We start from the raw sequence: 12,734 nt of genomic DNA, 5'->3' as shown, positions 1-12,734 counted from the left end.
GGAGCCCCGGCCCCCGGCCCCTCACCTCGGCCTCCTCGGGCACCGCAGAGGACACTCAGCCTCCACACGCTCGCCATCTCGCTCCTGAAGGTTCAAGGTCATCCAGCAACCCGGAAGCAGTCACAGGCACCGCCCACCACCACCACTCGAAAGAAAACAAGGAAAAGGAAAACGCTTGGTGAACCGGAAGTCGGGAGTTGGGAGCCGGGAGTCGGTGTGCGGCCGCCGCACTTGCGCACACACGTGACCGGAAGTGCGGAGCCCCGAGGTGGACAATGGCGGAGCTGGGGGAGGCCGACGAAGCGGAATTGCAGCGCCTGGTGGCGGCCGAGCAGCAGAAGGCGCAGTTCACTGCACAGGTGCGGGACAGGGACCAGGGTGAAGAGAGACGAGGCTGCAGTCCAGGCCCCAGGCGGCCGCGGGGAGGTCGCCCGGTGTCCCTGCCAGGCCCGGTTTCCTCGCAAGAGAAGCGAGTCGCGGCACCCCAGCCGCTGGTGCGCGGCGGGGCCCAGGGGCCGTTAAGCAAGCCCCGGTGGGGGAAGTAGGTGTGAAGCAGAAAAGAAAGGTTTGGGCGGCGCAAGGGTCCGGGAGCCGAGCTGGGCGGCGAGCCCTCTGGGCTGACATTCGGGAGATCTAGGTTCGAATCGTGCCTCTGCTGCTGACGTGCCACGTGCCTCCAGGCGGACACCCAGCCACGACGCGACTTGGTTTCGCAGTCGCCCGGTCCCTTACTGCACTGTGAGGACCAGACTCGATAATGTATTTGAAACCGGTAGAACCTTATTGGGGGGCTGGGGGGGGGGCTCTGAAGTAATCAGTCTACAAGAGCTTTGGAGCTCGTTCGGCACGGAACCCCGGCCCGGTGCCGCATTAGCCGCGTTACTTAGGGCTGATTACCTACCGCGCCTCTTCAGCGAAGGTGACAAGTCATCTTTTATTACCGCAAAAAGGATCGACTGAGTGCCTAGTTCTCAGCCTCCCCAAATAGTGAACTCTTGGTAAATGATATTTTTCTCTCCTCTCCGCCCCCTGCCCCCCCCCCCCCCCCCCCCCCCGCGTTAGAAATCTTTGAGTCCTGAACATTATGAAAGTGCATACATCTTCTGTGCCTGTATGTGCATTTTTCTGGAGAGTGGATCCATTGGATTCTCAAAAAGGTTAAGAACCCAAGAAGGGATAGATTTAGAATGATACGGGTGCAGTGGTTTGGGGAATTAATTGGTACCATACCTTCTCAGCTTACACTGGTGCTAGTTTGGGATTTAAAAAAAAAAAAGGTAATTAATTCTGCCTGAAAATTTACAGTCTGATTGAGGACTTGACACAAGTAGAAAATAATAGGCAGTGGCCTTCAGGCAAGTAAGAATTCGAACTGTTTTGAAGAATTGGTAAAATCTTTAGGGAGGGCCTTCAAGAATATTAAGAGTCAAGTTGAGCCCTAGCCAGTGTAGCTCAGTTAGAGCCTCAGCCCTAACACAGAAGGTTCGATTCCTGGTACCTGGGTTGTAGGTTTGATCCCCAGCCCAGTCGGGAATAGTGGGGGAGGCAACCCCCACTTCCAGTCTCTCTAATGGAAAAAAATATCGTCAGGTGAGGATTAACAACAAAAAAAGAGTCAAGTTAGGTATGCTCTGTGGGCCTCATTGAAACCGTATGGGTGGGGGTTAAATAAGGGAGTGCCCTGAATAGCTAACAGAGAAACTGATGATTAAGCAAACACAGGTGACTTGATGCAAAGTATTTTGTAATTACTGAAGAGAAAAATAGAAAAGGAGAGGGTAAAAGAATTGTTGCAATGTAGGGCTGAGGATCTGGACCATTTTGGGGACAGTAGGAAGTGAGGAAAGAGGAGAGCCCATGGTTTGTTGATTGAAAGAATGTTTTAATTAGGTGACAGAAAATGAAAATGGGAAGGAAATAAGAAAATTGGCAGGTAGACCTATATACAGGCCCTAATGGTTACTGCTTTTCTTTCCTCTTAGGTGCACCACTTCATGGAGCTATGTTGGGATAAATGTGTGGAAAAGCCAGGGAATCGCCTAGACTCTCGTACTGAAAATTGTCTCTCTAGCTGTGTGGACCGCTTCATTGACACTACTCTCGCCATCACCAGTCGTTTTGCCCAGATTGTACAGAAAGGAGGGCAGTAGGCCATTCCCTAGGAGAATGACAGAAGCAGCAAAGGACTTGTTATTAAGCAGATTGAAGGGCCAGTTATGGAAAGTTGTCAACCCACTGTCAGGTCAACTTCAGGCTATTACCAAGCCTGTTGGTGCTAAAAAGTAACAGATCGAAAATTCAAAAGTGAAATTTATTTATTTGGAATTCAGAAACTCCACATTGTATCACAACAATTATTCAATAAATGTGAGTTCTCCGACTCTATTTTTAAAATCCCACTTTAGTATTTAATAAGATCTGATTGGCAGAAACACTAGGACTAAATATGTTCAGGGCTAGTAGTGCAAATGGTATTTAAGGGGCTGGAAGAAACATCAGAGCCTTAGCCTAAGGCATAGAAGAAAATTTAGGGTTGAGAAAGGTGAAGAACAGAAAACAGCTTTATTGCTTATACATGACCAAGTAAAGGTAAACATGGCAAAAAACAAAACAAGCAAAATGTGTATTCATTGGGAAAGAGAAGTCTGCTACTATGGGAGGAAGGGAAGGGCAAGACCCAAACAGAACCAACTTCCTGGAGATGCCTTGTCCCATTCACCCATTCTCCTGAGTCTGCTGAGACTCAGTACTTTTATAGCACAGAAACAATGTTTAAAAAAGAAAAAAAAGTGAACACTCCCTCCAACAAAGATTTCACTTGCTCCAAGAACAAAACTGCTTTAGGTTAAGAGGTAGTAATTATAGACTGCTCTTCCTCCCTTGGGTCTCTACTAATCCCAAAGGTAAAAATATATACCATTGAACATTGACAGTTGAGTACCAAAGTATTAATATTTCAAATAAATAGCCCCAAAGGTAGCACCTGCTTGTAATTGGGATCAGGAACCTCTAGCCAACCATGTACTTCATGACCAAGCATTTTGTTAGCAATCTGTAAAGAAGAAATTTAGCAGAACTATAAAATTTACCACCTCGTGGAATGATGTCATAGTTATATTCTGTTGCTGGTGTCCTATAATGTCATATCGCCATGAAGTATTTGCATATTACATATGGGGTTCAAAGGAAGGCCAGAGAGGTGAACTTACCTACTCCAGACCACATAACCAATTAGTGGCAGAACCAAGACAAGTGAGTTTTCAAGCTTTTTACTCAGCCCATGAAGTGACAACTAGGAAAAACAACATGTCACTTAATCTTCTGCCATAATGAAAAAATTAACTTGTGTTCTGCCAGCCTTCTTTCAGTGTTATTATGAATTAACATAGTAGGGATTACACATATAGCAAAAGGAATAATATGGTCTCTGCTTGGTGCTTTAATCCAAAGGCAAGCTGGAAAAGAAGTAGCTATGTCCCTGAGAAGTCTTTCATTTTGGATTTGATTCAACCTAGTTTCAGGGAAAATCTAAAGTTCATTAATAGATTGAAAAATGAACAAGGAAGACATTTAAATGGCAGATGCTGCCCTGAAGCCCATTCAGAGCACCATTACATGACTGACTCCTAATTCTTCCCCATTTGTTAAGGACTTAACGGAAAAGAAGTAATTTTTGAACACAAGTCCATTTAGGCAATATACAGCAATGAAACTAGAAAACCATTTACTATCCATAAAGAATTTAAAAAGAAAAAAGACATTTACTATCCAATTACCATGTTTATGGGTATACTGAATATAGCTACAGTCCCTGACCAGCAGGAAAATTTAACAGAAAACACTAGTCTCTGCTGATAACAGCTGTCTATGGGTGTTGTAAAGGTAAAATATTGGTTCTTATGCTCATTTCCCCATTAAATAAACCACCAGACCAATGGGGCCAAAATACAGAAAGATCAAAGCACCAAGGCTGAGACAAAGTGGCACCTGCAATATAAACCAAACAAGAGCAACTGGATGTTCCCTTAGCATACATTCCGCACAGCACTGGTTCCAATCTACCTCGTGATCCTAGCCTTCGCTTTCCCCAAACTCAACATTCTAACTGGTATACCCAGGTCATTATTGGATTCTGCCTCCTGGGTCCTTTAATTTGCTGTATATACACTCTACGCTAAATGTAATTAACTGCAAAAAATAATCTCTTCAAGAAACCTTCATAACAAAATACCAGATTCCCTATTAACAATAAGAGGATCAAGTTTAACAGGCCAAAATAGAAGACAAGTCTGTCAGATGTACACAGATGGCACAGGACAACTCCGCCCTCAGGCCCCCTGTGCTGCACAAGAGTCATCGGCAAAGCCCCAAGGTGCAAGAGCTGTCAATATCCAAGTCAGTGGGAACTGAAGACTTTCTCATTTAGTCATCCTCCGAACTCTCAGCAGACCTTTCATCTGTAGCCACTTTCCAATTTGTACGTTTGTTTGTTTTTGTCCTCTCCTGTATTTCATTGCTAACTACAGGGATACTGACTTTATCTTTTTTTTCCCTTTTGGTTTTCTTAGTGTCTCTTTCCTCAGAACTGCTGGATGCTGAGTCATCAGACTGAGAAGTGTCACTTTCTGCCTCTAAAACGAGAGCAGACTTTTTGAGAGACTTTTTCCTTGATTTTTTCTTACGCTTATGTGGTTGTTTCCTGGTACTAGAAGCCCCAGTTTCTTCTGAGAACTCGTTTGAGGAATCTGCTGTTATATCTGTGACTTCCTTTTTGCTTTTCTTCTGTTTTTTGTGTGACTTCTTTTTCTGCTTTTTTTTGTGAGATTTCTTTGATTTCTTGTGTTTGTGAGATTCATGGGTAGATGATTTTACCTGGGGAGATCTTTTTTTCCCATTGGTAATATCTTGATGATCACTAATAAAAAAGAGAAAAACCTTTACTATAGAAAATGAAAATATTTTAATATTCTGCATTCCAGATAGAAAGTTATGGTTAACATCTACATTTTAAAACAGCTTTGAGACTTAATAACTCTGAGTTTTTCCTCATCTTTAAAATGAAGATAAAAAGTCTAATCTGTAAAACAACAAACACTAAAACCATTAAAAATCACTGGACTCAGGAAAAAAAAAGAGTATATTAAGATCTGCTTATCACTAGTATTAGCAACACTGGCCATTATAAAAAATATTTTTTTGCCAATCCGATAGGTAGAAAACTTTTGTTTAAAATTATATAAGAATTTTTAATTTGAAAAAAATTCTAATCTGCCATACTGAATTACTGTATGGGACACTAGATATAAAGACCTAAGTGCTATACTCCTGGCCAGTGTGACTCAGTTAGTTGGGCGCCCTCTCATGCACCAAGAGGTTACCAGTTTGATTCCCAGTCAGGGCACATGCCCAGGATTGCAGGCTTGATCCCCAGTACAGGGCATGCAGGAGGCAGCTGATGGATGTTTCTCTCCTTTCCCTTTCTCTCTCAAATCAATAAAAACATATTTTTAAAAAAAACAAGTGCTATAGCTATGTCAAACATCAATCAGGGAAAGGCAAAATACCTATCACCTTCCATCTAAATTGCCAATTATTCTTTGGTTACATTTTTAATGGCAAATATTACATGCTTTGTAAAAACTGCGCTTAAACTCAAATTACAGTTCAGACTTTGTACTAAGCTTAGTTTCTAACTTTTCCAGTAAGCCTATTTGTCTTACCTGTCTGTTTCAAATTCTTCAGGGTATAACTCTTTATAACCACTGTGACCCCATCTGTAACATTTTATTATACATATTGTTAAAGCAGTGCATATGCTTTTGAAAATTAAATCAGACAGACTTAGGAATGCATGCACACATACACACACACAGAACAAAAAAAATAGAGATACGGTAAAGCCAACCCCACACAGCCCAGTAATCTTAGTTGGCTATTTTTCTGTGCTGCACACTATTATTTCAGACACAAAGAATTCCTTTGTCCATTTGTAAGAAAACTTGCCATTCTCTTCCTTAAGAAAACTTACAATCTGCTCTCTTTAGCTGTGAAGTACTTCTCCAAAAACACTTCATAACATAATGTCTACATTGGTACAATTTTTAAAAAATAACTACTGATCCCTAGCTGGTTTGGCTCAGTGGATAGAGCATCGGCATGTGGACTGAAAGGTCCCAGGTTCGATTCCGGTCAAGGGCACGTGCCCAGGTTGTGGGCTCGATCCCCAGTAGGGGACGTGCAGGAGGCAGCCGATCAATAATTCTCATCATTGATGTTTCTATCTCCCTCTCCCTTATTCTCTGAAATCAATAAAAATATATTTTTAAAAAATAGTAATAACTTGAAATATAATTCATAAAGTGTGCAAGTCAGTGGCTTTTAGTATAATCAGAGTTGTACAACCATCACCACTATCTTACTTCAGAACATTTTCATCACCCCAAAAAGAAACTGCATTAGCAGTCACTCTCCATTCCTCCCTCTCCTGTAGCTCATAACAACCACTTATCTACTTTCTGTCTCTATGGATTTGCCTATTCTAGACATATATAAATAGGATCATATAACAAATGGCCTTTTATGTCTGGCTCTTTTCTCCTACCATCATATTTTCAAGGTTCATCCATATTGTAGTATGTTTTCAGTACTTTATGCCTTTTACGGCCAGATAACATTCCATTACTTGTTCCATATACCACATTTTATTTATTCATTCGTCAGCTAATAGACATTTGGGTTTCCACTTTTTTTGCCACACTGAATAATTATGCTGTGAACATTTGTGTACAAGTTTTTGTAGAGATAATTAAGACTTTAAAGTTCACATTCTCATGCCAAATATCATCAATGGCCACAAGAATTTAGTCACAAACCTGTCTGGCATGTTAGCTTCATAATCATATAACTTCTTGTTCCAGGATTTAGCCTTAAGAAAATCATCTTCCAGTGCCTCAGAAATTTCATTCCTTGGCCTCCAACTGTCTCTTTGACTTTCTTCATCAAAACCATCACTACGCATCCGGCTAGATGAGGAAACAAAGGATTTTTAGATTTGGAAGCAATCTGTGAGGCTACTTTATGGAACATCATGCACAAAACTCAGTGAACAAGCTACTAGCAAGAGGGAGAACAAAACCACCTGATACTATTTTTTTAAATCATGTAAAAAGGCATGATCTATTCCTCTCTGTAAATTTGTACCGTTGTCCAATGACAATCTGACCATTATTACCCACCCTATTGAACTTCTGGACTGTGGTACGCTGTAGCTCACTCACTAATTCTCAACTAGGAGGGCATGCAAAGTGGGAAGCAGAGCATAATCACAGCTGGGGACATTGCAAACTATCCCAGATTCTACATATGCACTCCCTTCCTGGAGAACCAGCACCTTGCTGTAGTGAGGTCATAGTAACAATGGGAATAAGTCCTAACCCATGAGTATGTTGGGGTAGAAAATCAGTTGAAAACAATTGACTCAGCCTGTACTTACAATATCCACTAACCAGTCACTAAAGCTAGCTAACTGGTTATCAAAAATGTTTCAGGGTTCCTATGTGTCAGGTACTGTTCTAGCCACTGAGAATATAATGCAAACGAGACAATCAGAATCCCTGCCCTTAAAGAGATTGTGTTTGAAGATTTACTCACCATGAAAGGCATTAATAGTCCACTCAAGAAAAACAAGCTCTGGCTGGTTTGGCTCAGTGAATAGAGCGTCAGCCTGCAGCTGGAAGGGGCAGATGGAAGGGTCCAGGGTTCGCTTCCAGTCAAGGGTACATGCCCGGGTTGTGGACTCGATCCCCAGTAGGGGGCATGCAGGAGGCAGCCGATCAATGATTCTCTCTCATTATTGATGTTTCTATCTCTCTCTCCCTCTCCCTTCCTCTCTGAAATCAATAAAAATATATGTATTTTTAATTTTTTCAAAAAAGAACAATATTTTGGCCCTGGCCGGTGAGTCAGTGGTTAGAGCACTGACCCACAGACAAGGGTGGTGGGTTCAATTCCAGTCAAGGGCAAGTACCTTGATTGCAGGTTCGATCCCCAGCATTGGTTAGGGTGTGTGGGGGACGCAACCAATCAATGTGTCTCTCTCACATCACTGTTTCTCTCTGTGTGTCTCTCCCCCTCCCTTCCACTCTCTAGAAATCAATGGAAAAAATACCCTTGGGGTGAGGATTAACAAAAAACAAAGAAGAACAATATTTTGTTCCTGGAGGTACCACTGGAAACTGAACCAACACAAAATAAATCATCATCTGCACTAACAGTACTTCTAAATTCTCAAAGAACCATCAGAGAAAAAACAAACTGAAAAATATATTTATTTTTAGGTTGAAACTCTGCTTTCTTTACCATGGATACTCTGCATACTTTCTTGTCTAAAACCATTTACACAAAGCCAGTCATACTCCAAAGTCCATGTACTCTGCAGACACATTCACTCTCCTTAACTATCTCACTATTAACACACTGTGGACCAGTAGTTTTATTGCTAGCTTTACCCAGTGGCCAGATAAGTTTCTATTGAACGAGTACAAAAAAATACATTTTACATAAATGTTAAAGGCACACTTTAAAATTAAATACCCATTGCATTTTGAAGTTATTAATTACATGTTCTTACAAGCTAATATCTTTTTAATAACGTGATTGGCCACAAGCCTTAGAACAGAGAACACGAGAATTCTTGTGATCCGTCCGCAATGTGGTAACTATTCCCATGGTGGCTTTAGAATCAGCATTACTACTTTGAGTCATTTTTCATACACACAGCTGTACACCAACAGGCACAGGAGGCCCAACAGATGTTCATAATACTCAGACATTCCTATACCACTACAGGTATGACAACTAAGCCTGCATAATCCCTTATATTAACTCTCAAATTAATAAGAAGGTAATGTGAAAGACTGTGATTTGGTGAAGATAGTGAGTAGATGGAGTAAAGAAGAGGCTTAGAGAAAAAAGTTTAAAAATTAAAAAAAGGCTGGGAGAGAGAATGAAAGACTAATAATGGAAAGGACTATATGATCAGCTAAGCGACCATAGATACAAATAGAAAATCTAAGATTAAAAGATATCAGATAAGGTCAGAATCCATAGAATCCTTAATGTTTACAATTGTTCAAGGTAGACTTTTAAAATTCTCTATTGCAAATGAGTACAAAGAGTGGGACCATATGCATGATAGCCATTATAACCTTTATACTCGGGTCTAGGTTTATGAAAGAGCGAATGCTTAAGGACTCACAAAACTGAATCCATGTATCTTTAGCATACCAAAATGATTTTAAACAAAAAGTTGATGATTTTGAATAAGATGAGAATTATTTTGGTTCTCAGAGCTCCACTTCACCTGGAACTGCTGGGCAACATTTTCCTTTTGTTCCCCCGGTAAGCATCTTCCATCTGTTTCTCCAGTTCTCTTATTTTCCACATATCTGATTCCTCCTGAATCTAGATTTTTTTTTTAAAGGAAAGAAATTAAAATAAGTTACTGAAAATAACACTTTACATCACAAAAAAAGTAACTAAAAATACAGTCTGCACTAATTATGGGATTTTAGACTGGGTTATGACCAAGAACCTGGGAAATTCTGGTTTTTCAATGTGATTAAACAATCCAACCCAGTAAATCTCAAATATGTAGAATTCTGCAGCAACAGAATTTTTTAACCCTTGCATGGACACACTTAGAATCTTATCAATTTTGTAATTATGTTGCAATTACCAAATGATAACCCTTTATGTTTCTAAAATGCTTTATCATTTTAAATGTATCATCTCAATTGAACCTTAAGAAATCTTATGAGGAAAGCAAAGCAAGATGCCATTATTATATTCTACTGAGAAGAAACAAAAGCTCAGAAATTTTACCAAAGTCAAAAAGCTAGTAAGGACAGGTCTTTAAACTTTCAGGCTAAGTTCCTTTTCACAACATTCTAATTTTTATTAAAAACAAAATAAAAAGACATGAGAATTGCTAGGGAATTTCTAGAGAATCAGATTACAACTGACCAAAAAATAAGAATATATTTTATTTCTAAATCCTCCTATTGCCCTAGCCGGTTTGGCTCAATGAACAGAGCAATGGCCTGCGGACCGAAGGGTCCCAGGTTTGATTCCAGGATGTAGCTTGGCTGTAGCTCCTCCCCAGTCCCAGCCCTGGTCAGGGCACGAGCAGGAGGCAACCAATCGATGTGTTTCTCTCACATCAATATTTCTCTCTGTCTTTTTCTCTCTCTTCCACTCTCTCTGAAAATCAATGGAAAAATATCCTCAGGTGAGAATTAAAAATAATAATAAAGTTTCATAAATTGCCTTAACAAAGTATTTAAAAATAAATAATCCTCCTATAATATTTTGTTAAATCTGTGCTACATTATCTTTTTTAGCCACCACTTTCAAATCTAAGTTCACGATTCAACTAGGGGTGATTTAAGGCAATTGCAGAGGCCACTTAGATAACAGTTATAACCTCACTCACAATCAAATTATCAGGTGACAATAGAGTAATACCTTTTAAGATCGAACTAGGAATTACACAGTTCACCAAAGAAAACCAAACAGGGGTCCTTGGCCCTCTTTTCATTATATGTGTTCTCCTAGGTGACCTCATCGACCTACTCTCATGACCTATGTCATTTCCTATATACCAATAATCCCCAAACCAAGAATCAACATTTCTCCTTTGCTCCATGTCTGAATTCCCAACTGTTTGGACATCCTATAAGCTCCTCACCGTCAACATCTTCAAACCAAACTAATTACATTTCCCATCATACTTGTCCCTTTCTTTTTTTTTTTTTACATTTACAAATATTAAATTTATTATAACTAGAATGAATTTAATGGTTCTCAGATTTGGCCACCTTATAGATCAGTTTGAGAGGGTTTTTAACAGAAAATACATTGTAACTTGGTCAAATTACACATAAAAAAAAACTATAAAGAAAAGTAACGCATCCCTCAGTTTCACATAATTAAAGAACAGCAGAAAGCACGCAAGCTACAGCATAGCTAAATTTACCAAACCAACCAAAGCCGGGGGGATTTTTCTCTTCTGATTATGTGTCATAAAAACGTCCACTGTCTTATATACACATGTATATAATGTTACATTCCAGCACTGTAAAAAGTCCCCTTTGTCCCTCCCCTCCAAAAAGTTTCAGTCTAGTCCCCAAACTTGGGACAGCGGCGCCCGCTCCTGCTCCCGGTGCAGTTCGATCTCCGTCAGCAGCTGCAGGTTCTCGGCGCTCAGCCGGTCCAGCTCCAGTTCCAGCTCCAGTTCCAGCTCCAGCTCCAGCTCCAGCTCCAGCTCCAGCTCCCAGACGCGCGCGTCGTCGCTGCTGCCCAGCCGCTTGCTTTCCAGCCGCAACCGGTTGTTCTCGTCCTCCATGCGAGAGAGGCACTTCTCCAGCTCCAGGTTCTCCCTGATGAGCTCCTGCTTGCTCATGTTCTGCAGGCTTTCCGCGTGGAACCGCTCGTCCGTCTCCGAGAAGTCCCGCTGCAGAAACTCGCTGCCGTCTCCGCCCATCCCGTCGCTGCCCCCATCCTCCTCACCCGCCTCTTCCATAAACTCTTCGTCGCTGGTGTCCGACTTGGCCGCAGCCCGCTTGGGGTAGAAGCCGGTTTTGAGGTCCGGCTCCTCCTGGTCATGATCATCCATGAGGAACTGCGTGGTGTTATAGGGCGCCACCGGCTGGCCCTTGGCGAACATCTCGGCTCGAACCCTCGAAGCTCGAAGACTCTGTTTCTCGTCGAACTTTCTCTTCTCCCAAGTCAGCTTGTAGTACGGCTTCCAGTGCCGCTTCTTCTTGGAAGGGCGTCGCCTGTGTTTCTTCTTGCCCAGCTGTCTCTGCTGCTGTTTCCACGACTCCTCGCCTCCAGCGGCAGGAGCCCCCAACTTGTTGGCTTCGGAGTCATGACACCGTTGGGTGAGCGGCTCGGTCTCGGGCCGCTGTTCCCCTCCCGCTGGCGGCGGGGCGGTTCCGCCAGCGGACAAGTCATCTCCATCTCCATTCTGGCCCTTTTCGTCCGCTTCCAGGCCGCAAGGTTCTGGACAGACCTGGAAGGAGACGGCTGGGGGTCCAGGCTCCCTTCCCCCTCTGGCCCTGGATGGCCACCCGGCTGGGGGAGCGCTCTTGCTTGCCACCTACTGTCATCCTCGGGCACCGGCTCCTCTGCGGGGAGGGGGGTGGGGGAGGGGCGGTCGGGGTTCCGCTCTTCGTGGACAGCATCAGCACCTGCACAGTTGCCAGTTTGAGGCTGGTGCTGAAATTCCGACACGAGTGGCTCGGTCATGGCAACAAGAGTCCTCAAAGTTTGAAGAATTTTGGCTGCAAGTCCTTGAAGAAAAAAGAGGTTTTTCTTTTCTTGAAGAAAAAAATGCCCAACAGATTCCACTTCGGTAATTCCTGCAGTGATGCCTTCAGCCGGTCCTGTCAGCAAACTCCAATTGCAACTTGGGGGCGCTCAAGTCAGTAAAGGGTTAAGCGCTGCCGTGCGATCAGCTAAGCAGTTCCAAAGGGGTGCAGCAGCAGGAACAGCACGGAATGTACGAAGGGGGTCGGCCTCGAGCCTCCCCGCAGAGCGCCCCCCACGATGGAGGAATTGGTGGGCTAGATGAGGTTAAGTCCAGTGGGTTAAACCCAGCCCCGAAGGGGTTAAAACTACCCGATGACGCTGCCTCTGAGGGGCCGGACCCACAAAGGGTTAAATCCCCTGCC

The 12,734-nt window shown here is 42.7% G+C and overlaps 4 protein-coding genes across 10 annotated transcripts in view; 1 reads left to right on the top strand and 3 right to left on the bottom strand.

Moving 5' to 3' along the window:
* SDHD (succinate dehydrogenase complex, subunit D, integral membrane protein) overlaps positions 1 to 171 on the bottom strand; it is a 15,696-nt gene extending 15,525 nt beyond the window's left edge. For both annotated transcript variants that reach the window (XM_005856850.2, XM_005856852.2), the window contains exon 1: positions 26 to 171. In XM_005856850.2, coding sequence (XP_005856912.1) covers positions 26 to 77 — 52 coding nt within the window. In that variant the 5' untranslated portion in view covers positions 78 to 171. The remainder of the gene's footprint in view (positions 1 to 25) is intronic.
* Positions 172 to 179: 8 nt separating this feature from the next.
* On the top strand, positions 180 to 2,385 carry TIMM8B (translocase of inner mitochondrial membrane 8 homolog B (yeast)). Its single transcript, XM_005856843.2, has 2 exons — positions 180 to 359; positions 1,983 to 2,385. The coding sequence occupies exons 1-2, from the start codon at positions 276 to 278 to the stop codon at positions 2,148 to 2,150; spliced, it is 252 nt and encodes an 83-aa protein (XP_005856905.1). The 5' UTR covers positions 180 to 275; the 3' UTR covers positions 2,151 to 2,385.
* Positions 2,386 to 2,543: 158 nt separating this feature from the next.
* LOC102258458 (chromosome unknown open reading frame, human C11orf57) overlaps positions 2,544 to 12,734 on the bottom strand; it is a 12,855-nt gene continuing 2,664 nt past the window's right edge. For 5 of the 6 annotated variants that reach the window (XM_005856846.2, XM_005856844.2, XM_005856845.2 and 2 more), the window contains 4 exons: positions 9,362 to 9,462; positions 6,873 to 7,022; positions 5,721 to 5,774; positions 2,544 to 4,915 (listed from right to left, as the gene is read on the bottom strand). In XM_005856846.2, the coding sequence (XP_005856908.1) occupies positions 4,423 to 4,915; positions 5,721 to 5,774; positions 6,873 to 7,022; positions 9,362 to 9,462 (798 nt within the window). In that variant the 3' untranslated portion in view covers positions 2,544 to 4,422. The remainder of the gene's footprint in view (positions 4,916 to 5,720; positions 5,775 to 6,872; positions 7,023 to 9,361; positions 9,463 to 12,734) is intronic. The other variant, XM_014539611.1, reaches the window with a different exon arrangement.
* LOC102258148 (protein HEXIM1-like) lies at positions 10,802 to 12,728 on the bottom strand. The gene is given in 3 exon segments (XM_014539569.1): positions 10,802 to 11,281; positions 11,324 to 12,078; positions 12,081 to 12,728. Coding segments are annotated over 3 exon segments (1,092 nt in total). The 5' UTR covers positions 12,310 to 12,728; the 3' UTR covers positions 10,802 to 11,173.

The sequence above is a fragment of the Myotis brandtii genome, unplaced genomic scaffold (genome assembly GCF_000412655.1).
Source record: "Myotis brandtii unplaced genomic scaffold, ASM41265v1 scaffold105, whole genome shotgun sequence".
NCBI classification, from domain to species: domain Eukaryota; kingdom Metazoa; phylum Chordata; class Mammalia; order Chiroptera; family Vespertilionidae; genus Myotis; species Myotis brandtii.
This window is presented reverse-complemented; position numbering and strand designations above follow the sequence as displayed.